The sequence below is a fragment of the Ambystoma mexicanum genome, chromosome 2q, assembly GCF_040938575.1.
Source record: "Ambystoma mexicanum isolate Mex_15411 chromosome 2q, UKY_AmexF1_1, whole genome shotgun sequence".
NCBI lineage: Eukaryota > Metazoa > Chordata > Amphibia > Caudata > Ambystomatidae > Ambystoma > Ambystoma mexicanum.
The window spans coordinates 1,284,543,454-1,284,570,223 of record NC_090924.1 but is presented as its reverse complement, the minus strand read 5'-3'; the positions used below and the strand labels follow the sequence as shown (position 1 = coordinate 1,284,570,223).

At 48.7% G+C, this 26,770-nt stretch overlaps 1 protein-coding gene across 3 annotated transcripts in view; it reads left to right on the top strand.

The window, feature by feature from the left end:
* DNAJC13 (DnaJ heat shock protein family (Hsp40) member C13) overlaps nt 1-22,942 on the top strand; it is a 2,820,731-nt gene extending 2,797,789 nt beyond the window's left edge. For all 3 annotated transcript variants that reach the window (XM_069648714.1, XM_069648713.1, XM_069648715.1), the window contains one exon: nt 22,021-22,942. In XM_069648714.1, coding sequence (XP_069504815.1) covers nt 22,021-22,121 — 101 coding nt within the window. In that variant the 3' untranslated portion in view covers nt 22,122-22,942. The remainder of the gene's footprint in view (nt 1-22,020) is intronic.
* Nucleotides 22,943-26,770: the final 3,828 nt, after the last annotated feature.

Sequence of the window (26,770 nt, the reverse complement as noted above, 5' to 3'; positions counted from 1 at the left end):
CACCTTCCTTACACTGCTGCTGCAGGGTGGCACACGACCTCAAGGACGCAGCCTACGATACTGGCGAGCAACAACTGACCAGTGGTACTTACGAAATAGGACAAGTTCCCGGCACATGAGCTGGGGTTCCGGACTCTGTACATTGTGACTAAAGGAAGTGGCAAAAATCAACGCTCCATTAACCAGTATACCAAGTCAGCTTCCAAGCCATCAACAACTGGCAATCCATCCACAGTTGAGAAGGCGGCAGTATTCCCCGCAGAGCCCACTGAGACTGAACACATGATGGCATGCATGCAAGAGGGGTTCGCCAAAGTGCACAGCAAGCTTGACGACATGACTAGCACCATCGATTTCAATGAAGACATGTATTGACAAGACTGACCAGCGATTGGAGGATGATGTGTCCACCAAGAGGAATGAAATTGCCACTCTGTCCAAGCGGGTGCTGCAGGTGGAAAAGAAGAATGATGACCTGGAGTCTCTCTCTCGCCGCAACATTTTCCATATCATAGGCGTTCCTGAGAGCAACACCGAAGCATCACTGGAGCAGTGGATAGAGTCCACTCTACTCGCACTCCTGGAAGATCCAATACTGTCGCCTCAATTTGCAATAGAGCGAGCTCAAAGATCCCTGGCACCTAGGCCCAGACCCGGCACACCTCCGTGACTCATCATTGCCCGTAACCTCAATTACCGGGATCGAGATGTGCTCCTCTGTGCACCCTGCAAATAGGGGGACTTTATGCTGGGCTGGAATATAATAAATATCTATCCTGATTTCTCGGGGGCCATCCCGCAGGAGTGCAAATCCTTCCTGGCGGGTAAGAAACGACTCCGGGATGGCAACTTGAAATATGCAATGCTATACCCAGCGAAGCTGCGAATCGAAGACCTTCTTTTTCACTTTGCCAGAAGAAGCTATGAAGTTCCTTGCCGATATCCTGAGCACATAAAACGTACCCTGAGATTGGTTTCTGTAAACCCATCTGACTTCCGGTTCATACTTGAATGCCCTGTGGTGCGTCCTGTGTGTTAAAATTTTCCATATTTCTTGTTTAGTGTTGGTGTCCCTGGAAACGATGCAAGCACGCTCTTTTTGCTTGACTCCATCCCAAAATTCATGGGTTACCCCAGATGCGGGTTATTGTTATAAGAAGCATGCAAACATTTATCCTTCTTTTTTTATCGAAGTGTTGAGTTGGCCCGGCGGGTCAGAGCGTCGGCCTCCCCCATGCAATGTTGCGTTGACAAGTTGGGGTGGAATCTCATCTCCCAAGTTGGTGGGGGGGATGAGCGAGGGGGTGGAGGGCGATGGTTGGAATTATTAAAATTGTTAAAATTGCACTTGGCACATGCGACACATACAGACATTTAGAGGACGAGCGAGAGTGGGGGCTGGCAGCGGGAGAATGGCTAGACCTTAAAGGTACAAGGGTAGTCTGCGCTAATCACCCAACATCCAAATGGGAGACATAACCTGCCTCAGTTGGAATGTCCGGGGCCTGGGCAACCCAATTAAATGGCAAAAAATACACTTGTATGTTGAAAGGCATAAGGTTCAGATAATATATTTACAAGGAACACATGCCCTCTGAGCGATCTTCAAGGGATTTGCCAAAACCTTGTGGAAGAACCTATTTTATACATCATACTCTTCACAGTCGAGGGGGGGGTCATGATTTTGGTTCACAGGACCCTCCCGTTTCAATGCAATCACGTGAAAGCGGAAACGCTAGGAAGGTATGTTTTGGTGTATGGAACCCTTGCGGCAGGGAGATGCTGCTGGTAAATATATAGGGCCCTAACGTAGATGACCCCCAGTTCTATGCAGATATCCTGCAGGGACTTGCTCAATACCCATTGGTTCCTGTTTTATGGGGGGGCGGGTTTAATACCATCCTTGATCTGGAATTAGACAGATCCACCCATGCCCATAGAGCCCTCTCTCGTGCCGCCACCACTATTAAAGAAGGTATGAGTTCCCTCGAGCTCATGGATGCCTGGCGGGCATTGCAGACTGAAGATCGCACATACACTTTTTACTCTGCTGTCCATGATTCCCTCTCCCGCATTGACATGTGGATCAATTCTAACACACTGCTCCGTAGGGTGACAGGTGTCACCATGCTTCCTCGCACTTACTTTGACCATTTCCCATTTAGTATCTCCTTGACTCTACCCACGCTCTCGAGGCCTTGCAGCAACTGGCGATTCAAACAACTAGCTCTACAGGACGCTGCATTTGCCTCCACTATTGATGACCATGTACATTTTGTTTTTTTAAAAGAATACAGGCTCGGTGCCCTCATCCAGTACGCTCTGGGAAGCCTTTAAGGTTTATATTTGGGGATTGCGATGTCGGTGGAGTTCAGTGTCCTCAAGGCAATCCAATATAGCATAGCACAATGCGAAGATATAGACTGCACAAACTGGAGCGGGAATTGATCAGCGACCACCGCGCAGCCATATACTCAGATTAAAGTGGTAATAGACTCCTTTCGGGCCCATGCAGAGCACGAAGTTAAGTTTTTCAATACCCCGATGGCCGCAAGGAAATACAGAGTAAGGGATAGGCCTGGCAGGCTGCTTGCTCATATGGCACAGCAGGAATGTAGTAATGGATGTATCCCACTTGTCCGTGACTTGTCGGACGATCTGGACCACACGCCTGTGGCCATTAAATGAGGTATTCGCAGGGTTCCATCGGGACCTTTACACTAATAAAGATTGAGGACACGAGGAGCGATTGACTGGTTTCTTGAGACGCTCCCGCTTAGTCAAATATCACAAGATACCAAGAACCTACTAGATCTTCCACTCTCGATAGCCGATATTACTCAGGCAACTGATCACCTACCAACCGGGAAGGCCCCAGGTACCGATGGCTTAACTGCTGAATTCTACAAGCACTACAAGGAGACCCTCGCCCCATACCTCCTCCCATTCTGGCGTGAGTCTCTTGAGTCTCAATTGCTCCCAGCCACCATGGGCGAGGCAATCCTCAGTCTTAGTGAAACGGAGTAAACCTGCGGACCAGTGCTGTTAATCTCGCCCCCTGTCCCTAATAAATACCAATGTTAAAATATTAGCGAAGATATTAGCCACTCGGTTGTTGCCGGTTATGCCATATATTGTCCAACTGGACCAGTCTGGATTCATCCCTGGCAGGTCCACAGCACTTTATCTCCGGCGCCTTTTTAATATACTGGCACAGATCAACCCTACGGCCCACGCAGTAGCAGCCACATTAGGCATTCAAAAGGCGTTCAACTCCGTCTTGTGACAATTTATGTACGCCGTACTGATAAAGTGCGGGTTCGGTCAGGGGTTTCTTGCTGCCTTACGTCTCCTTTATACTGTCCCAGTGGCGAGGGTTAATGCGAATGGGCTGCTTTCCTCACCATATATGATCGGCTGCAGCACCCGCCAAGGCTGCCCTCTGTCCCCCTTAATATTTGCCATTATAAATGAACCTCTAGCAGATTTAATAAGTCTCGAGCACAGGCAGCGTGGGCTACGAATGGCAACTGATCCGCGGATTATTTCCCTATATGCGGATGACGCACTAATATACATTCAAACGCCTCAGGAACATTTACGGCCTATTATGACATACATCCTACATTTTGGGGAAATATCAGGGATCTGAGTAAATTGTAGCATATCCGAGCTCTTCCCTTTAACAGATATTACTCCCCCTCCCGCTGACTCACATGGGTTCCAGTGGGCCCGGCATCTATACGCTACTTGGACGTGACTGTAACCAGGCACAGCCCCAGTCTGCTCTACTGCATTTATAATGCATACATGACTCCGCTGCGATCTAAACTTACGAGCTGGGCCCTCCTTCCCATAACAATAGCAGGCACAATTGTGCTTCTCAAAATGTCAGTCCTACCGAAACAACTCTTCTTCCTTAATATACCACTGTGGCCCAGGCGACCCTTTTTCCAGGTACTGGAGAGCGCTGTCATGATGCCTACCTCCAAGGAGCCAGGTCCGACCCAGCGACCCCAGAGGCAGGCATCATTTCTCCCAGGGGAGTGCCAGCGGGCCCAAGCTGGGGCCATTTGGACGCAGTCCTGGCGCCTTAGGCGCCAGGCTCATGTTGGACCTCTGTCCTGGCGCCTTAGGCGCCAGGCTCATAAAGCTAGACATGTGTTCAAGTGTTTTCATGTGCACTTACCTGATGCAGACCATGCTGCCACATCCAGGCCCTCTTGAGGCCTGAATGGAACTACTTTACCTGTGGGACTACTTTCCACCCGGGTGTGGTCGGGGAAGGATACATACCTGATTGTAGGAAGGATACACACTTGGGACTTCTTCCAAAGCTATTTAAACCACACCCGATCAGCAACTCACGCTTCGCGTTGTTCTGCTCCTCGCAGCTGGACGCTCACCGTGTCAGCTCCTGCATCTGGACTTCATCCACGCCTGTCAGCATCCTGGGTCACCTGCAAAGGGAGACAAGAGACCTTACCAGCTAAATCTGCACCACAGAGACATCACCGACGATCCTGAAAGGGAAGACATTATTTTTAAAAGCATTTCGTTACGATCGCTGCAGCGCTGCATTTCACTCACCTTTCCTGGGTTCCTCCATCTTCAGCAGCGATCATCCGGATACACAGCCGCTTCCCAGAGCCTAGAGAAAAAGACAAGAATAAGAGGTGAGAGAAGGAAGGGAATAAGACTTACCTCATTTCATTTCGGGTCTTGCCGCTTCCAGGCATTTTCCGGACCCCGGCCCCTATGGGGAAAAAAGACAAAGACATTGAATGAGCGTATGCAAAGTCAGTTCCCGAGCGCTCATCCAGAACTAACCTGCCATTTACTGGAACTGGAACTGCACGTTTCACTTCGGGTCGGTGCCATATCTCCGGCATTCCGAACCCCGGCCCCTAAGGGGAAAAAAGACATAAACATTAGCGCTTGCTGCAAATAGACAATGAACATTATTATTAAGCTTGGACTTTTGAACTTGCAACTGAACTTTTACAGAGCCTTACCTGAATAGTCAAGCTTACCTGAACTCCCATCAATCCTCAATCCAGTGAAGTAACTGGGTTTCAACGCAGCCCTGCATCAGAAGCAGGATGGAGAGCTCATACTTCCTGACCCTAAGGTGAGACTTCACGGGGAATCGTGGAAGGGTATCGTGGAGGGTTGGAAGAGAGTGGGAGGCTTGATCATAACTCAGTCAGTAGGTAATACTCCCTTTTCACGCACAGGGGAATATTTCTGCGAGCCGGAGAAGCCAGAGTAGAGGGCCCTTCCTGTCCATCTTCAGAGTCCTGCGCTTCAACATTGAAGAAGCATCAGCACTCGAAGCCAGACCTGCGCCTCCGTGGGAATCAGGTGAGCATTACAAGCGCACTCTGCAAATTCGTATGGCATTACGGGGCGATGCGATTAAAGTGGGACACACTAACACAGCCATGTGACAGGGAAGGGTTTGTGGCCCCTAACTTCGAGCTATACTGGATGGCAGCACAGGCGCAATACGCAGCTCTTTGGTTTAGCAATAACCCACCCACTTCACATATATTGCTAGGACGACACTCGGTGGGCGACAGAGACTTGCGCTCTTTGGTTTTCCCTGATGCACTTTCTGATGATTGCTGCTTCGATCCTGCCAGCGTCACAGCACTAGCCTGGTGCAAAATATGGAAGGCAGTAGCTGTTCATTCCCCATTTCATGAGGATTTTCCTCTATGGAACTGTGTCCCATCCCTACCGATGCCTGCTCTGGGGTACGGGTGAAGTGGGCACGACCGGGATTCCACACACTGGGGTCACTATACTTCGAAGATAATTTCATCCAAACCTCGGACATCCAAGGGATCACGCGGGGCACATCCTCTCAGTGGCTGCAATATGTGGGCCTGCGTAGGGCATGTAAGAAACTATGGGGCTGCTTCCCAACTAAACCCGAGAATAATACACTACTAGGGTTCGCACTCAAGGCTGGTGACAGTCGCAGCAGAGTGTCCCTATACTGCTTAATTCAAACTGGTTTGGGTGCAGCACATCACAAAACACGCAGTAAATGGGCGGAAGAGCTCCAGCTGGACTTGACCGATGATCTTTGGTCTGACATGTGCATACAGACCCAGAGGGTATCGTTCAACTCCTGTTTCCGACTGATACAGCTTAAGGTGTTGCACAGGTATCACTACACTCTGAATGGAATATGCACGTTTTCAAACAAAGGTTCTGGTCAAAAATTATTGCTGGATACTTCCATATGATGTGGGATTGCCCGCATCTCGCAACCTTTTGGGGGGCGGGGTGCAACACTGTCGGATATGCCTGCTGCTGATGTGCCTCTCGTTCTACTGTTCTGCCTGTTTCACATCACTGATTCACCATCTGGCACGGTCAGTAAATTTGTGCGATTATGTCACCTTCTGGCCAAACGCTGCATTCTCTTGCGTTGGACAAGTCCTCATGCTCCTAACAGAGATCACTGGCTGAAAGATGTAACCTGGACCAATGACATGGAAGAGCAGTAGGCACATATGCAGCCCCCCGAAGCGCCCCCAAAAGACATTTGGAACCCACTCACTGCATGCCCTCAGTAACTAATGCAGATGGGGCTCTGTCCCCGTAATTGATTTGAACTGCCTCTTTGCCGTTGAGCCCTCTGGCATTGCAACCATGCTGAACCACTGCCCTGTATTACAGCATATCTTGCATTCAGCAACTCTTCTGTCAATAGATGGCTGATGACCAGGGCCATGATGATAAATGGACTAGTTGTCCTGTCTGTCGAGCGCAGAGGGAAGACCTACTTCATTTTTTCCTATTTTGGCCAGCTTATAGCACAATCCGTAGGCAGACACTTAAACCCGTTCTTAGGCATTTACTCAGTGTCGCTCTGCGTTGCATTTTCTTTTTAAGGCAAATTGGCATCTTATTGTCAGGGCATTGTTACCTTTTCTTAAGAAAGCCACCAAGGTTAGAACAATGTATTTGTCATAGTTTTTATTTGTGGTTTTATATTGACTATTTAAGCTATTTTTCACTGTGTGGACGTGTTTTGTTATATATTGAATGTGTTTTATTATTGTGTTCAGTTTGTTGCTTTTATGGATATGCATCCGAAATAAAGTATATGAATTGTTGTTGATGTATTATTTCAAGTAAGCAGTTAGCTAGGACGTTTGTGAAGATCTTCACGTCGCCTTTAAGGAGTGTAATTGGTCTATTTGATTTGCACTTCAAGGGTCCTATCTAACTCCTGAGGCGTGATTGGGGATTCATGAATATCCACATCTGCATCAGAGATTTTAGACTAGTCCCTTGGTTATAAAATCATCTCCTGCTGTTTTGTTCATTAGCCTGCTCTTCAGGAGGTCAAAGTAGAATGATTCCACGATATGGATCTCCTCTTTCTCATCAAAGTGGATCACGTCTTCAGTGTCTACCAGGGAAGTGATCCTATTAAGAGTTTCTATGCTGCTTAATTTTGCTAGTAGTAGTTTGTTCACTTTGTCCCTTTTTGCGTAGTAAAATTGCTTTGTATAGAGGAGTGGCTTGGGTGATCAGCGTGCCAAATGTATCTCTAGTTTAACTCTCGCTATTCTAAGGGCTCTGAGGGATTTAAATGTGTTCTTCTTTTTATGGTCTCATTCCTTCTCCAGCATGGGGTCTGGCATTGATTCACATGCTCATGAATATCCCCCGTCGTCAGGCTGGGAATCCTCGGTAAAGAAAAAATCAGTTTCAGTTTTGTTTCTGAACTGTCTTTCTACTAGTAACCAATCACTGGTCTCTGTGTCATACTGCCCCCAGCCAATTAATTCCCTCTACCTAAGCCCCTCCTCTGGCAGCCATCTTCAGATTTTTACCGCACGTTCAAGTGTTGGGAGTCCTTGTGCTTTAGCTCTCGAGCTTTTACTGCGTTTTGCGTTTTTTCGAAGAGTTTACTCTTATATTTTCTGTCAATCTAGCCTCAAGCTCCACTGATTCTACTTCCGATCAACGGGGACCGGTGTTCGGAACTTTCTACGCCCCTCAGGGGCATCTTTTTGTCGAGTTTCCACTTCTCGGAGGATTCCAGAAGATCTTTGAGGCCTATCCCGCATGCTCATGACCCAGGACAAAGGTAGCATGACGCCTGTTGGACCCAAGCTGTTCAGGAGCTTCCCTGGATGCGGGCTACAGAACGTCTTTAATGAGGATAAGCACTCTCGGTGCCTCTACTGCCTTCACAACGACACATCTCACGTGGAAAAGGACTGTGCATTTTGTAAGAACATGTCTGAACAGACAATGAGGGACCATCGTACTCGACTCGCCAACTGGCTGGAAGGGAAGAACCTGGCAGCAGATGAAAAGAAGAAGTCCGAGCGGTCTTCTAAGACCTTTGAGGGCGCTCCGGCGACGGGGGACCAACAAAAGGCAAAGCACTGCGAGTCTGCGGACACCGGGAGTGCCGATCGGTCGGGCTCCTCGGCTGCCAGGCAGGGCGCATTATCACCGACGCCATCAACCACGAGCCAACGCTCTGGCTCGGGGAAGAGGAAATTGGAGAACCCGGGTAAGCTTCGGGAGAAGTCCCGGTCGATCCCGACCAGTGGAGATGACCTCTGGGCCTAGAGTTTCCCTGCCACCGCGGAGGGAATCCTCTTTTCAGCCCATCGATAAGACCCCCGTGAAACCCCAGGTGGAGAAAGAGGGGCAGGGGGTGGTGGCCATTACGGACACAGATACCTCCTCTGAAGAAGAGCTGACTGGCGTCGCAAAGATCCTGAACAAGAAGTTCGAGGAGGTCCGGTCCCACGGGAGGGATCCCGACGAGGCGGACGAAGAAAGCGACGGTGGTGCCGACGAGGAACCGCGGGCCGTGGAGGGGACGGAGTATCTTACTCCCCAACCGTTGCAACCGGTGCCTATGCCACAAGACAACTCGGGAGCAATCTTGATGGCTATTCAGGTCTTGTGTACGGAGATAAGGACAAGGATGTCCTTACCCCCAGTGGACGATCCAGCGGAGCCTGGACCGTCGGGAAGCCTGCCGAGCAAGCGGAGGAGAACTCATCCCCCTCCTCCTTTCCAGCCTTTGCAGTTTTCACAGCCTTCACCTCCTTCCCCTCTTCCGAGGGATGAGATGGGAACGGAGACAGCGACGACGGGGACGGAAGACGACGGTGGTGACGACAGAATGGACCTTCCATCACCACCCGCTCGGGCCTCCCCTCCAGACGAAATTGGCTCCTTCCACGCCGTGATCGCCAGGGCATCTGAGCTCTTCCAACTCTGCCCCGAAGAGCAGAAGAAGGAAGGTTTCCTCTACCAACGGCGGGAGGCCAAGAGGAAGACTGTCCTCTCTGTTCCATTACTGGACGACATCTGGGACGAGGGGCTGTTGCTCCTGAAGAACCCGTCCACGGCTCCTGCTAAGAGGGACCGGTACGAGAAGAAGTACCGGGTCCCGGACTCTGTCCCCATGTGCCTTAGGGCACAGCTATCCCCAGATCCGGTCGTCTCCGCGGCGGCCAAGAAGAAAGCAGTGGGGGCAACGGCTTCAACCTCAACTTACCCGCCGGACGGCGAGGGGAAGAAACTGGACGCCATGGGACGGGTCATCTCGTCAGCGGCAACGACTATTAAAGCGGCCAACGCCCTCGCGATTGTGGCTCACTACAACAGGGAGCTGTGGTTTAAGATTGCTCCCCCGCGGGACTTCCTTCCGGACGACAAGAGGGTTGAGGCCCTGGAAATCCTACAGGAAGGCGAGGTGGCTTCGGACCACGCCATTACGGTGGCCACGGACATCACTGACACCGGCTTTCGCCAGATGGGCAACAGCGTTTGCCTTCGTCGACGCGGCTGGCTCAAGGTAACCGACTTCTGCCAGGACGTCCAGACCAGGGTTCTGGACATGCCCTTCGACGGGAACAACCTGTTCGGCAAGACAGTGGACGAGTCACTGCAGGCCATCAAGGCAGACACAGAGACGGCTCGTGCTTTGGGTGTTCTTCAAAAACGACAGCCGTCCTTTCGGAACTCCGGAGGCAAGCAAGGTGCCTCCAAAGGATTCGACGGCGGTTCCTCATCGTACCACCAAGTGGCCCGCTCCTCGTCGCAGGGAGCCTACAGGGGGATGCGGCAAGACAGGAGGATCTCGTCATCGTCGCCAAGGAGGTCAAGGCGGCAAGGCCGCGGCCAAGCAGGACTGAACCGGCCGTGGTGTTGGGCCCCCACCTAAGCACCCCGGTGAGAGGCCACCTGGCGAAATTCGTCAGCTTGTGGGAGTCCATCTCCACCGACCGTTGGGTGCTAGATGCCCTGGTCCGCGGGCACACCCTGGAATTTCAGAGAAGGTGTCTCCGTATACCACCCGTGGCCAGGAAGGAAAACCACGTCCCACAACGTCTTCTGGAGGTACGAGCGATGCTAAGGAAGGGAGCCATAGAACTCGTCCCAAAAAGGCTCCAGGGTTCCGGAGTGTACACGCGGTACTTCCTCGTCCGGATGAAGACCGGTGGTTGGTGAACCATCCTGGATCTTCGTCATCTAAACAAGTACATCAAGTCTCAGAAATTCCAGATGGTCACCCTCCAACACGTGCTGGGACAGCTGGAGGGAGGCGATTTCCTATTGTCGCTGGACTTGGAGGATGCCTACTTCCACATCCTCATTCTAAAGGGACATGGCAAATTCCTACGATTTGTGGTCCTTCGGATTTAAGTCGGCGCCCAGGGTATTCACCAAGTGCCTTGCACCAGTGGCAGCGCAGCTGCGCCTGCAGGGGATTCACATCTACCCCTACCTGGATGACTGGCTCATCCGAGCAAAGTCAAAGGAACTCGCCGTCGATCACACAGCAAAGACCATCCAACTGCTCACGGATCTGGGATTCTCGATCAACTTCGCGAAATCCCACTTGGTACCGTCCCAATTCGTCCTGTTCCTGGGAGCCAGACTCGACACAGTGGCGCGATTGCCCTTCCTGTCGGAGGAAAGGTTGAAGGCCATCCCGGGCAAGGTGCAACGGCTGTCGACCATGGAGTTGGCGAGGGTGAGGTCGATCAAGTCCCTACTCAGCATGATGTCATCGTGCATCTATCTCGTGCGCCTATGCAGGCTGCGGATGCGACCACTGCAGGAGTTCGACGCCCGTTGGATGCAAGCGGCAGGCAGTTTCGAGGACAGGATCTCACTCAACAAGACTTTCCGCCAAGCAATCCGGTGGTGGGGCACCCGCACGCATCTGGCGGCGGGCATGGGCTTCCAGACCCCGGCACATCAGAAAATTGTGATGACGGACGCTTCCGTGGGAAGCACACATCGGAGATCTCCACGCAAGAGGCCTTTGGTTCCCAGAGGAGAGGCCCCTGCACATCAATGTCCTGGAGCTCTGAGCCGTGTTCCGGGCCATCAGGTCATTCCTTCAGTCCCTCAAGGGCAAGGTGATAAGGATCTTCACCGACAACACCACCATGATGTTTTACATATTGAAGCAGGGGGGCACCAGATCCCCAGCCCTATCCAAGGAAGCGCAGGATCTGTGACACTGGGCCGTCGCCCAGGGGATGTTTGTGATGCCCTTCCATCTGGCAGGAATAAAGAACACCGTTGCTGACTCACTCAGCAGAAAGCTGCGCTCGTGCCACGAGTGGGAGCTGCGGCAGGATCAAGTGGATCTCCTATTTCGATGATGGGGCAATTCACGACGGCGACGAACACCAAGTGCCGGAGGTTCGCCAGCAGGTTTCCCCAGCCGGGGAGCGATGCCTTCTCATTCCGCTGGGACGGTTTCTTCCTGTATGCGTTCCCGCCGTTGTCATTGCTGCTGCGACTCACCAGTCAACTCAGACGGTCCCGGTGCAGGATGATTCTCGGCGTGGCCGAGGCAGATTTGGTTCTCGGACCTTCTGGACATGTCAGCGTCCCCCCCCCAGTCAAACTGCCAGAGAAGGAGGCGCTGTTAGGCAGAATCCTGTGCAGTGCCCTTAGGGACCACTACACACAATTAAGACTACAGGTGGCAATACAAGTTTTACCTTTGGTACAAGCCTGTACTACTATGTTAAAATGGTAGCAGTAGTGGAGCAGCCAGACTTATCTCAAGAGTAAATGAGCAGTAGTAGAGATTACACAAAGGACCACAATTACTGTGACTCAAGCAAACACTGTCTCAAGGTTTCAGGTAAAAAATATAAGTACATTTATTTTAAACCATCTGTTCACAAAACACTTCACTTCTATGAATTCAAAAGCACACGTAAAATACACTACACACAACCACTTCCGCTTGTTCCAGCAAATTCAAGGTAAGTACATTAGGATGTGACAGACCGGTGTTGCGATACTAACGCGTACCCGCGAAATAGAAATGCTCACGAAGTTAAAACACACTTTGTACTTTAGAATTTTAAACAAGGGAAAAGTGGATAAAATCACAGGCAATACTTTTGTCCAGGCAAGGGAATCGGAGGACTCGTTCAAAGATGCAGATTAAAGTCAATAGGCCTGCGCCAGTGTCAACGGAGCAGATGCTCAGTTGCTGAGGATCACACGTTGAACAGTGCGAGATGCCAAGAGTACTTGGATATTGTCAGATGGAAGGAAAAGTTATAAGAGGGAAGGAAGAAGGAACAAATCTTCGAGGAGGAAAAGGGTTCACCCCAATTCCGGATGGTCAGGCGGAGAGAACAACCAAATGTGCAGAGTACCTTATTCCGTTGGAGAAAAGCTGGTGCCGCGACAGTTGTTCCTGGTAGTTCCTGTAGACTCACGGTTCCTGCGGCAGTCGGGGGGACAAGTAGGAGAACGTCTGGAGCGATCTGCACTACCCAGGGATGAGGCCAGCAGCAGCGAAAAAGACAAAGACGAATAAAAGGTGCGCTCCTTTAAATCAGGAGAGGGCTCTTCTGATGGCTATCCGGACCACTACAGCACAGCAGGGATTTCGACCCAGGAGAGGATTCTCTGACTGAAGAAAGGGTGAGCTGGCTGATCCCACCAGGCTCAAGGGAAGAAGACTCCGGACTGGATCTTTTCTTGTCGTTGAAGGGCAGTTGGCTCGGGACTGCAGCAGGGCTTCACCGGGATTCGGGGTTGCAGCAGCCGTCTTCTTCTCCACTTCTCTTCGGTTCTTTGCAGTTCCAATGGCGACTCTGCCTTCTAGCCCAATATTCCTGCCTTTTATGCCAAAATCCCCCATTCACACAGCCGGGTTGTCAATCACTCAGCAGGGGGGTTGTCCAGCCCGGTCAACCTCCTCAGCCAATCAACACAAAGTGCAACTTGAGGTATCCAAGGAGACCCTGTGCAGGGGGTGACTACACCCCTCCTTTACATTCAGCCCACCCAGACGCCCAGATGCCAAAGGAGGGCTTCTGGTCAGAAGCCCGCCAAAGGTCGGCGAGCAAAAGGAGGCAAACCTGGTTTGCCGCGCAAAGAAAGACCAAGAAGGATATTAACAAAAAGAAATGGCGATTAAATACAACCGGAGCCGGAATAAAAACTCTTTGAGCAAGCGGGTTTAAAGTTCGAGGCTACTAAAATAGCCTAAAACGTTACCACGTTATGTAATATAATCGCGGTAGGAAAATTCGGGTAGATACCACTGCCACCAGCCAAGTCTTAATGTTAAGGGAGCGAAACAATGCTCCAAGAGGCACAGATAAAAAGGGCTAAGAATTAACTCTCTCCACTACATATAAGATGGGGTGTACTGGATCCGTGGTAAAGCGACTATGTGAAGTTAATGGCAACTTTACCCTTTTCTGGGGGACAGTAGTCAGCCCCAGAAGATGGAGTTGGTGGGAAGTCTAAGAGACAACCCTGTGTCACTGCACTGAAGGTGTTGTGTAACACACAAAGAGGTGGGCTACTGAAGTGGTGTACTCCAGAGTCCACAATCACAAAAACAGTTGAAATACACATGGCAAAACACAGGTAAGAGTGGGGGAAAAGCTCACACTCTTACCAGGTGGAAAAAATAAACTCCAGAAATCCAGCAAAGCTGCTGAGGGACTGACTAGGTAAGGGAAAGTAGCCATAGAATGAGAATTCTCCCTAACAGGTGCCATCCTCCAACACGACCAGGGGTCACTGAACCTGCAGGCCTGGCTCCTGCAGCACTAGAGTTGGGAGGGTACGATATCCCGGCGGACTGCAAGGAGGTGCTTGCAAAGGCCAGGGCATCCTCGACTCTCAAGTGCTATGGACACAAATGGAAGAGGTTCTCTGTCTGGTGCCGTGCACAAAAGATTAACCCTCTGCGGATTACGTCCCCTCAAGTGCTGCCGTACTTGCTATCGCTGGCCAAGGCGGGGCTGGCGCATGTGTCCATCAAGATCCATCTGGCAGCTATCTCCTGCTACACCAGAACTCCGGGACGCTCGTCGCTATGGTCCCATCGCTTGGTGAAGGAGTTCATGAAAGGACTGTTCCAATCGTTCCCGCCGGAGAAGGCCCCGGCCCCGGCCCCAGCGTGGGAGCTCAACGTGGTGCTGACCAGGCTCATGGGGCCACCATTCGAGCCGCTGCATTTGGCACTGTTGAAGTTCCTGTCATGGAAGACAGCGCTTCTTGTGGCCATCACCTCCGCACGACGAGTGGGAGAGATCCAGGCCCTCTCCTGTAAACCCCCATACCTGACTTTCCACGAGATGAGGGTGGTGCTGAGGACGCACCCCTCCTTCATGCCCAAGGTGCCGTCGGACTTCCATCTCAACGAGCCCTTGGTGTTACCTGTTTTCTTCCCGTCGCCTTCGTCGCCGGCTGAGAGGACTTTGCACTTGCTGGATGTAGCTAGAGCGCTGAAGTTCTACGTGGACTGCACGAAGAGCCTTCGGAAGACATCACAATTGTTTGTGAACTTTGGACCTGTGAACCAAGGGAAGGCCCTCTCGAGGCTTCCATCTCCAGATGGCTCTCCGGCTCCATCATGCACTGTCTCCGGTTGGCAAACCGACCCTTGCCCGGCCGTCCGAGAGCCCATTCAACCAGAGCGATCGCTGCTACCACAGAGTTCTTGTCTGGTGTACCCCTGCTGAACATCTGCAGGGCTTCTACGTGGAGGTCGACGCACACCTTCATGAGATTCTACTGTGTCGACCGGGATTCCAGGGAGGAGTCCAGGGTCGGCCAGGCAGTGCTGCGCAACCTGTTTGCCTGAAGGTGTACTGGTGAGGAGGTAAGAGTTGCTTAATGTTGAGTTGATTAAATGCTTAATGTTGAGCCTTGCCACCTCCTGTGGTTGTGCATGTGTGTACTGCTATGTATTCTTATATTCATGAGCATGTGAATCCATGCCAGACCCCAAGCTGGAGAAGGAACAAGTTACTTACCTGTAACTGTTGTTCTCCAGCTTGGGTCTGCTATGGATTCACATGCGAACCCTCCCTCCTACCCCTCTGCGGCTCTTCTCTTGGTCCTACTGCCACTTTACGTGCTACCAAATCTGAAGATGGCTGCCAGAGGAGGGGCTTAGGTAGAGGGCAGTCATTGGCTGGGGGCGGTATGACCCAGAGACCAGTGATTGGTTACTAGTAGAAAGACAGTTCAGAAACGAAACTGAAATGAATTTTTTCTTTACCGAGGATTCCCAGCCTGACGGGGAATATTCATGAGCATGTGAATCCATGCCAGACCCATGCTGGAGAACAACATTTACAGGTAAGTAACTTGTTCCTTTTCCAGAGTCTCAGCCTCCATATCTTTTTTTTGCCTTCGTAAGTGCTACTGTTGTCAAAATCAGTTCTCCCTGTATTACTGCCTTCCCTGCGTCCCACATTAAGCCCAGGTCCAGACTGCCTGAGTCATTTTTGTTAAAATAATTAGTAATAACCTTCTCTATGTGGCTTTTAATGGACTGGTCTTTTAGTGATGGGCTATTAAGTTGCCAGTGTGATAGTTCCAGGGGGGCGGTGTTCAGTCCTGTATTGTTGGTGAAACCGGTGCATCATCTGAGAGGTACATTGGTTCTTCCTCTATTGCAGTGATCATGGAGACCAGGGAAGATGTTATAAGCATGTCTAATCTAGAAGAACTCTATGCACTGCAGAAAAATGTGTAGTGTTTCCTGCCTAGGTGATAAAACCTCCAAGGCTCTATAAGCCCCAGGTGTCTCAGAAATGTCACCATCGCCTTACTTTAATATATTTTTAATGCGCACCTGGGCAACTGGAGGCTTAAGGCTGCAACATGCAGACAAAGACAAACAGAAAATAAGTACAAACAACCAGGCCACCAGTGGAAAGGGAACGTCATGCCAATCATCTGAGTCTTCAGCTTTTTCCTAAGCAAGGCTGTGGAGCTCAGTTCTCTAAGTTCAGGAGGAATAGCATTCCAGGCCCTGGGAGCTGCCACAAAGAATGCACATTTGGTGGTCTGAGAAAGAGCACAATTAGGGATCTTAAGTTGATTAGTATTATTAGATCGAAGGTTCCTCATGCTAGATTTGTTGATCAAGGCGTCCTTCAGGTATAGTGGACTTGAGCCCACCATGCATTTGAGTAATCAGAAGGAGGCGGAATTCAATCCTAGCCTCGATAGGGAGACAGTGTAGGTCGTGTCTAGCATTTGAAACATGGTCTCTCCTACCGAGACCATTGATGACCCTAATAGCGCTATTCTGTATGATTTGAACCCTCGCACGTTCTGATTTATTGAGCCCTACTAAGAGGCTACTACAATAGTCAATTTTGGAACAGATAATTGCTCTACCCACAGTCTCGCAGTTGGCTCAGGTAAAATAATGGCTGTGGAAGAGACCAGGCGGCTCACTTGGGCATGCATATTCAGATTTTGATCTAAAGATCCCAAGTGTTTTAATTTCACAGCCTGCTAACATAATGGGACCTGGAATAGGGTACCAGTTGAAACGCACTCTTTTCTGTACCTTCCGCCATCAATTCAGTTTTTTCCTTATTAAGCGCTAGGCCATTCTCATCCATCCACACTTGTATCCATTTATATATTTTATTTGTTTTAACATCTGCCTCATAATTACCTGAAAGTGAGATGATACACTGCGTATCATCCTCATAGTTGGTAAATCCAACACCCTGCTCCTCCAACAAATCGAGGAGGGGAACCGAAAAGATATTATAGAGGGTAGGTGACAGGCATGCCCCCTGGCGAACCCCATAGTGCAGTGGTGCTGGAAGAGCCTCCGCCACCTCACTACTGACTCTGCAACATCTGTTACTCAGGAAGGATTCAATCCAGCATGCAGCCTTGTCTGAGAAAGCGCCCACCTCCTTGAATCTGGTGATTAAAAGAGTGTGATCCACCAGATCAAAGGCAGCGGATAGGTCAAGCACCATAAGAAGTGCGGTCTGTCACTTTTCCCTGATTTGTAATAGTCTCGATTTCAGGTCAAGAAATGCGTTTCCGTGCCGTGTCTTTGCCTGAAATCCAGCTGCCACTTATTTAAAATCGAATGATTATTCCGATATTCCGATATCTGTAGACATGCAAGACGATCTAAAAAAATGTAAAGAAAAGGGGTATTAGTAATAGGCCAATAATTGGCCGGCATTATCGGGCATAGACCTAGCTTTTTTAAAAGAGGAATTATCTAGGCGCCCTTAAGAGTGTCTGGCACTTGACTTTCCCTGAAGGAGGCATTAACAAATTTACATAGGGTCCCAATCAAAGTTGGAGCACATGCCTTGATGGTCATTGCAGTGCATATGTCCCCTTTACAACATGTGGAACAACCTAAAGTTCCTGGTGTTGTAAAGAACTCATGGTGGCAACAGTTAAGAAAAGGCGTAAGTGATCACAGTTCAAGGGTGTTTATTAAACTGTATAATGCGTGAGATAAACGACTAATCTAAATCTAAGATGGGAGCAAGCTACCACCATCAAATAATAACACCGTCCAAGTGGAGTCTAGTCAAATCAAAAGGGCCTATACTAAAACTAAACTATTGCCAATCCTTGCCGCTATGCTACAAAATATTTTGGGATAATGTTCACAAGAAAAGAAATAAGTGTTCACGAAATGATGTCAGGATGGTATTGCTGGCGTCTCCCTTCCCCACGTTTTTCGCACTGGACATGGCGACACTCCTGAGCACAGCACACTTATCCCTCTCCAGCACGAGGTTACAGTTCCTTTCAACAATACCAGGATCTTCTGGGGCCAAGTATGTTTTCTGCAAAGTCTCTTGCCTTAGGAGGCCTGCTGGACCATGTACCAAAAAAAAAACATTTCCTTCTGTAATCTTTCTTTTTGGGTGATTGCTCTTAGCCCCTTGAATCACCTTCAGCCGGGCTCTGATCCTTCTTGCAACATGGGCCTCTCTCTGTCTGGTTCACTATGGCCTTTTATTCACAATATCAGCAGCTTGTAACATTCAAGCGTCTTAATGTATTTTTAAACAATCATTCACTGTGGACATCATCAGTCGGGTTCACTCTTGTCAACACAATGTTTTCTGGTGTATTATGCTTCACCCCGAATCGCAGGCATCCCTCAGCCGGGTTCACATTTGCCAGATACACAGTTCACTTTGCTTTATCACAATACGGGAATTACTTCCCTTAGCTCTCCTCTTGATAACGGGTCAGAGACTTTCGATTGTACAAGAGGTTTGACTTGACCCTTGTATGACCACTCTGACACCTCACACTGGCCTCTGCTAGGGCCTTCTGGTATTTTTAGCTTCAACAAAGGGGGCCAGCCACAGTGCTGTGAATGAGCGCCCAAGCAGCACCTGACCTTTCTGCAGCTTAGTCCTTCACTGTGCTTTCTCAAAAGTTCAAACGCACACAAGTTTTGTTCACAAGTTCTGATAATGTTACCGTTTGCGACCTTGTGCTCAACACAGTCCGGTTTACTGTCAGCTCTCTCGGACTCACCGGCTGTGCTGAACCCGTCGGCATTTCTTGCCTCTGCGGAGTCAAGGACGTAGCAATGGGGTCTCCCCGTGGATGGTACCACGGTAGCAAGCGTGTCTCCCTGCCTGTCTATCAATGCCGGTTGGAAAGGGCAAGGGCACTTCCCTCCTTGTCCTCCTTTCAGGTCTCACGGCCGTTCTTCTCCGTTTGAACTGCGGTCCTGGAATAGATGCTTCCTCGTGCCGTTGGCCTTGCTCAAAGTGTGCACTCGTGCTCCGCCTTTTATCCCCGTCAGGAAGGGAAAGTGCCACCAGGTGTGTGTAGTTGTCAATTGTCTGACTCTGCCCAACTCTTGTGTTGGGACATGTCAGGTAAATGGCTCTGGTGTTAGTCCGTTGTCTTTCACGGTGTAAGAAATTGTCTGTCGGAAAAGCGCAGGGGGGGTGGAGCTTCTAAATATCCTTCCGGGTATGGGGAAAAGGTGTCATAAGGAAGGGGATACCACGTCTCACCCTTCAGTGTCCCACTTCCACTCCCTGAAGACCCACCATCCAGGTGATACTCCCCCACTGCCCACCCCCAGGAACTGGATCCAATAGCGATGGCCATGTCCTGGCCACCTGGATGACAGATCTCTGGGGACTAGTGGTTGAGACACCTTCAGGTTTCTCACAGTGTCTATGTATCACTGGGGTGGTTTTGTCCATGTAGGTATCTACTACGCAATTTAAGTCTCCATCTCTCCTCCCCCCGCCCTTTCTTCCCCTCTTCCCGGTTCAGATCCCCCTCCATCAAAGTGTTTGAAGTCTGGATGAGCTGTAGTACGAATTTACCTTGAATATCATTCAGACCATACACCGACATTAGGTTCACCCTTGTTCCAGCTAAAGTACCCTTGACTGCAATATATCTGCCCTCTGGGTCCACTATTTTGTCTTTTAACCCAAACTGTATTTCATTGGATAGGAAAATGGTGACTCCCCTTGTCTTGATTCTTGAGCTGGCAAAGAATTTGTGAGATAGGTCTGTGTGCCAGCCTTTTCTAATCTTGAAGGACATGTATCCTGCAGTAGGCAAATACCCAATTTTAACTTGATAAGTCTTTGAAGGACTGTTTTTCTTTTAACTGGTAAATTGGGGCCAAGTGCCAACACGTACTTCTGCCATTATGTTACAATTCTGCTCCTCTGCTAAAGCGGCGGGGGGTGCTGTTCTCATGAAGAGGAGGAGCTATCGGCGGAGGGGTCAGCGGAGGTTTGATGTTAATTGTAGACTGGCAATGGGAGGGGTGAGAGAATTGGTATCCTTATATGCGGATGACACAATATTATATTTTAAGGATCCTGAGGCAAACCTACATATCCCGGCGCAGGAGGTCACATAATTTGTGTGGTATTCAGGCCTCCGGGTAAACTGGTCCAAGTCTATTCTGTTTTCTCTTAATGAGGTAGCAGTGAGACCTGAGGAATTGGGAGGTTTTAGGTGGGAATAGGGTGTGAAGATTAGTAGGAGCCACCAGTCTCTTTTGGTGGACAATCATCGATCGTATCTAGAGGTCTTGAGGAACACAGTGGATAAGTGGTGCACGCTGCCCTTGTCTTTACTAGGGAGAGTTTCTATTGCCAAGATGATGGTGGTTCCCAAAATACTGTACATATTTCAGAATATCCCGGTGTGGCTGGGTGTATCCTTTTTTAATTAATTGTGATCGTTGATGGTGAAGCTGGCGTGGCATCCCAAGCCCCCTCGGATTAGCTGGAAAATCCTTGTTCTCACCTGGGATTAGGGTGGTATGAGTGCTCTGGATATAGAGTTATACTTTCTAGCTGTGCAGTTACATTTAGCCTCAAACTGGATGCTGGCCTCTCCGCGAACCCTCATGTGAGTATTGAGAAGTGCTCTGTTCGACCATGTGCTATACAGGGAGTCTTGTGTCAAGGAAAGTGTCCGATATGTGCAGTTTGACCCAGTTGCTAGCACATTACATGCTTGGAACAGAGTCCTAGGAAGATTGGGAGTAGACATTCCGTTTGATCCAGGACTTCATCTCTGGAGGATTGAGTGCCTTGGCCCAACGTGTAATGGGGCGCTAGAGCACGAGTGGAAGGGGCTAGTGATAGGTTCCATGGCGTATTTATACCCGGAAGGGAAGTTTGTGTCACAGGAGGTTTTTGTGGCTAAAGTGGGTGGTGGCCTGCACAGGAGACTCCAGTACTAACTTATGAGAGCTGAGTTTAAAGCATGGTTCCCTTCGTTTCCCGGCCCACCCCCATCCCTTTTGCTCCTTCAGTATCTCCTTAATTCGGCTGCTGCTAGACGCTTGCTTTCCTCCGTCTATGGGTTGATCCAACGGGACTCCCCAAGAGAGCTGATGAAATGTAGGGGTAGGTGTGAGAACGATGCTAGGTTCCAATTACTGATGGACAGTGGGCATTGTTGTGTTCAAGATCCCATAGCGGGGCATTCAATACTGGTTTACAAGTGATACAGCTTAAAACTCTTTGTAGAGTTTAGTTGACACCTGCTCGCTATGCCCGGTTTGACCCATCTAAGAGCGACAATTGCCCGAGATGCCAGGCACCAGCCGCAGACACACCTCATATGTTATGGTCATGCCCGCAGCTAGGGGGTATTGGAGGGGGGTGACAGATATTCTTACGGCAATGCTACACTATGAAGTTCCTTGTGAGCTAATGTGCAGTATGTTTGGCTGATTCCCTGGGGACCCGGCCACGGGTCAGAAGTTGCTGGCTACAAGCATGATAGTGACCAGGAAATGTATATTATTGCGGTGTACTAGCCGATATCTCCCAGATAATATGTGGATGGACAGTCTAATCAGACTGAGTGAACTCGATAAGGAGTATGTGCTTCTGTGTGGCTCGGAGTCAAAGACAAAGGACATATGGGGCCCTCTTGTGACATAACTACTGGCACAGTTCCAGCCGATTCAGCAGAGGCCCTTCCGCCCGAGGGTATAATGTTAGGGATTGTTTTATTCAGGAGCATATGCTGGTCTGCAACAGTGCCTGTTATATATAATATTACTGCATCAACCAATGTATTATGCTGTCAATGTGTATTTGGTGTGATTTTTTTTTTTTTAAATCACAGAGCCCAACATGTAGTAGATTTGAAATTTAGGATGAAAACTGCATAGACTCAATTCTCTTTATTGTTGGTATTCTTTCCTCCAACCAGGCCCAGGAGTTGCCGGATACCTTACTGCAGGGACAACATCTACAGTACTCCCCAGCGTGCCGCCCCCAGTTGACAATGAAGTGGGTGATCTTCTTGGCTAGAACATCATAAAGGCCCAGAAATGGTGATTAACAAAGGCAGATGGATCTGGATAAAGAAGAGGAGAGCACCACATTCCTCCTTCCCAAATCTTTTGAAATGGACTTTTTCTGCCTTTTCAATTGTTTCACGACAGTGTTATTCCTTTTTCTAATGAATATATTTTTATTTAGGGAAAATAACTGAATGTGGATCTAATTGCTTCACAATGTAACATAATAAACAAAAAGCACTCGCCGGGGGATCAGCCCCCATGGGTACACAAGTATTTTTTTCTTGTTGTACAGAAGCACATTTTGTTCCTTTGTATTTGTTTACAAGACTGTGAATCAGAAAATATGGAAGTTTCCTCTGTCCCTTCCCCATATTTTTATATTATTTTATTAGCAAGGTTCTGCCTTTGAACACAATTCAAAATGGATTTGAGGGAGTCATTTGACTCCCTTTCAAGGGCATTATTCTCACAGCCAACTCTTTCATCTCTCGAAGTTGTCATCATTGAAATAAGTGTCCTGGTTTGGCCCCAGTGTCAGTTCAGTGATGCTCTCAATTCATAATCATTAACATTACCTTTCTGCAAGCAAGGAGCAGTAGACATTCTGATGTACAGTACGACTTGGCTTTACCAAATAAAAAAAAGCGCTTCTGCAAAGATAAAGATAAAGAAATGTATGTGTACATGTTTATGTATGAGCCTAGTGTAATTGTGAAATGTTCTACATATTATTCCTTATACAAAGCTTTCTATATTGAATGTACATTATACAGATCATTCATGTGTACATAAAGTTTTTAAAAAATAAAGGGAATTGACTGCCTTGTTCACAGGACAACTTAATTTGCTTTGTTGGATCTGATCATGTTTTGAAATATCCTATGTTGATTCCATATTAGATATGCAATGCATGTCTGTGATTTGTTTAAACCACTGAAGCCAAGTAATCATGTTCTTGTCTTTAAAGTGGAAAAAGTACATCCATGCTTATTGCATCGGCCAGGCCTTATTTATTGGTTTTATTTGTAGTACATTCTGAATTTCAGAAGGTAAATCAGAACTTTACAATAAAACAATTCATATATAAAGATATGATTTGAAATAGAGAATTGTGATGTAGTTACCACAACATATAACACTATACAACATTTCCGTTTATTTTAATGCTCCTGAAAAATGTGTGGCCACAATCTTTTATTATTTTTTTTAAATAAATGTTTTCTTCTTATTGATACTCTTTGCTTTGCACATTTCTAAATGTCTGCTCCCAGGCCAGGATGTCCAAACATATTTCATGCTCACAGTAGTAGGGAGCACCACACATGTCCCGAGGTGTTATAAAGGCATTACAGAATCATGGCTGGTTAAGACAACTTCAAAAGGCATAAATGTGCCTATGCCTCTCAGTTAATTTTTCTGGAACACATGTAGCTGGGCCTTAGAGGCATAAGAGGGGGATATGTTAATGTTCCCTATGGTGTCACAATTGTATTGTGGTTTTGTTTCAATCTTTTTATTATGGATGGCATATTGTGACCAGGTCGCCACAAATAACCATCTGACACGTCTTCCAGTTCAATGACGTTTATTTTTTTAACCAACTCTCTCAACTGCCCTAACCTTTCCCTCCTCACTAGCTCAGGCATCCTTAGCAGGGTTCGTAGTAGGGCTTGGTGACACCCATCTGTCTTTTTACTGGCTTAGGCTATTGGTGTTTCCCTGAGTTGATAGCTGGCTATAACTCCCTAAGGATCTTTTAACTATCCCTCACTTAATCATGCTTAGTGTTATAAGGGAGTTAAGGATGGTGCCTCCTTTCACAAGGTTCCACTGACCTGTCGCCCATGCAGTCTCTCACCTGACCCTCTCCTACACTGGGTCCCAAGATGTTCTCCTCACAAGGCTAGTATCCCTCTGATGTTACGTTCTGCCTTCCTTCCTACCTCCACCCATTGATTTTTCTTCTCTTCTCAACTCCTTTTTTCACTTCTTCCACTATGTCCTACTAAAGCGCAACTACTCCCTCCTAAGTCACATCTCCTTCCTTCCTACTACTTAGTCTCCTTGTCACTACTACCTCTCCACTACTCCTACTCCACTATAGCTACTCCACTACAGCTACTTACTACTACTGCCTCTCTACTACCGCTCCTCACTACCACTACTCCCCCTCTACTGCTACTATCAGTACCATCTCACTCCGACCATCTCCCACTACGACTACTACCTTCCACTTCTCTACTCCTACTAAACGTATTCCTCACTCCCATGCACAAATACGCCACAGACTCTTCTCTCCAGTAGCTTTCACACGCCTTCTGCACTTTACCTCTTTGATCTCTGACTTCCTCCACCTCCTGTCCTCAAACCACCCTAACATTCCTCAAGCTTACCTTTAAATATCCCACCCGCTTGCATGATTGGCCTATTGTCCCTACCCAATTGTGTACCTTGCTTGAAAGAGTGTGAGCGGGAAGGGCTGATGTGTGTGTCATAAGGGCTTGTAAGCCCCACCCTTTTCTGTACTGCTTCACTGTGTTCTGGGCGTGAAAAAGTCCAGCAATTTTTTCCCTCTTTCAATGGATTGCTTTTCTCCCACAGATTCCTCATCTGATAGATATCCTTATCCAGCTCTGCTGCTCTGAAACTTTTTCGACAGGGGGCGTAGTGGACCTTGACTCATCATCGATCTGTCTTGCCCGATCGTTTGCTCCGGATGTGTGATGTCAGGCATTGTGTATATATGCCACATCACTACGCCCCATTTCTCAGTTCCTGTTTCCGCGCTCTTGACACACTGCTGTGAGGAACACGACACAGAGTCCGTTTTTTTTTACTGAAATTCACCAAACATTTTCTAAAACCTTGACCACAATGTTCGCTCCCTGGATTTTGGCTTTAAAAGGTGCACAACCTGCCATTCCAAAATGTCGATGACCGACCCCCAAAACGTTTGTGTTGTTTAGGGAAGGATCACGACACGGAGGGATGTGTGTCTGCTGCAAAATGCATTTGAAGTCCTTACGCAAGTGGGCTGCCAAACTTGCTTTGGCTGACCGATTCCAAAATCCCTGCCGCGGTCGGTTGTCCAGTATGCCAAGACTGAAGGGCCAACACCCGAAAAGTAGAAGGAAAATCATCAACAGAAGGCCAAGAAGCGGTCACACTCAAGGAGCCACTCTTCCTCGTCTTCACATAAGAAGAATCACCACCGTAGTCGACACGAGTACAGCACGTCGCCGGAAAAAGGTTAGCCCTCGGCTGGGCCGACCACCCAAGGATGCTGCTGGTGCGCCCCCGAACAGCAAGCCTCGGCAGCGCTCGGTACTCCCGACCCCTCACGCACCGAACCATCAATGCCATTGGTGTCGGAGAAGCCTTCGGACTCAGTGCTGAAAAATGCGCAAAAGCCTTCGCCGCCCGGTCCTTCCATGGGCCATCGATGCGCTGATGTTCTTGACGTCACGGTTGCCAACCCTCATTGGCGCTGGCGGCTGTTCTGTCGGCACCGGAAGAGTGTCGGCGACAAGTCCTTTGTGCCCCTCACCAGGTGTAGATTCTTAGTCTCCATGAGGTCGATTTCTTTGGTGGTGACCAGGGCGATGATCAACGGGACGTCGATCCCATATATACTGGAACACAGGAGGAGTTGATTTTATTTCGATGAACAGGCCAACCTGTTGGCTTTTTCCCAAGGGCAGCATGATGCAAGCGGCCTAGACACATCTCTGGATCCAGAGCTCCAGCAGCAGCAGCCCTACATGCATACCCATGCTAAATTCAGGGCCCTTGTGGAAAGGGTGGTAGACACCCTAGGTCTTAAGTCAGCCTCAGTGTCTACTCCGGGCTAAGAACTGACAGACGAGGGTACTGTGACAGAACATGACATGCTACTCTGGAGATACTGTATCTTTTTTGAAAACCCTGTCTACCCTTATATCTGAGGCACCGGCAGGGTCCTTTGCAGAGGCAATTGTCCTGGGTGATTTTAACAGCGAATGCCTCGATCAGAAATGGTATGCCGAACCAAATAGGATAGGTATTTCATCTCAAACTCGGAAAAGAGGCACATAGATAAAATCTGAACTTAAAACATGGGATCTAATCTTGGTTAATGGGAATCTGATGCTGGATATCCTGCCGGAACACCTCTGAAAAAATGGCTCCCTGAAGTCTACCTTAAACTGTTTTCTTATCGAAAGACTTGTGCTGGAAATGTTCTAGTATGAAAGTCGTTAAGATGAAGACTAGTGACCATAGGATGCTAATCGTGGTTTTGGACTTGAACATTTGCCAAACAAGTGAGCTGTAACCATTAATTGTGGTTGATGTAAACCCACGAAATCTCTCACTCGTTTGGAAACCAAACCTAGCATTATTCTTCAATTACCATATGTTTCACATGGGGGCACGGGACGAGGGGTTCTTGTTAAACCCCTCTACTTATGATAAATCTGTCCAATTAGCCTTGCGCAATTGAAATATTGGCAAATCTGCTAGATCTCACCAGACAACGAAGACTGCTGCTTTTGTACATAAGTATGATTCCCAGGTTGCAGGAAAAAAAGTGTATCCTTGATAGATCACTGAGGCTTTTGAAGAAATTGGACCGGAGGAGACTGGAACTTTTAAGTTATTATGCCGCCCCTGAAGAGT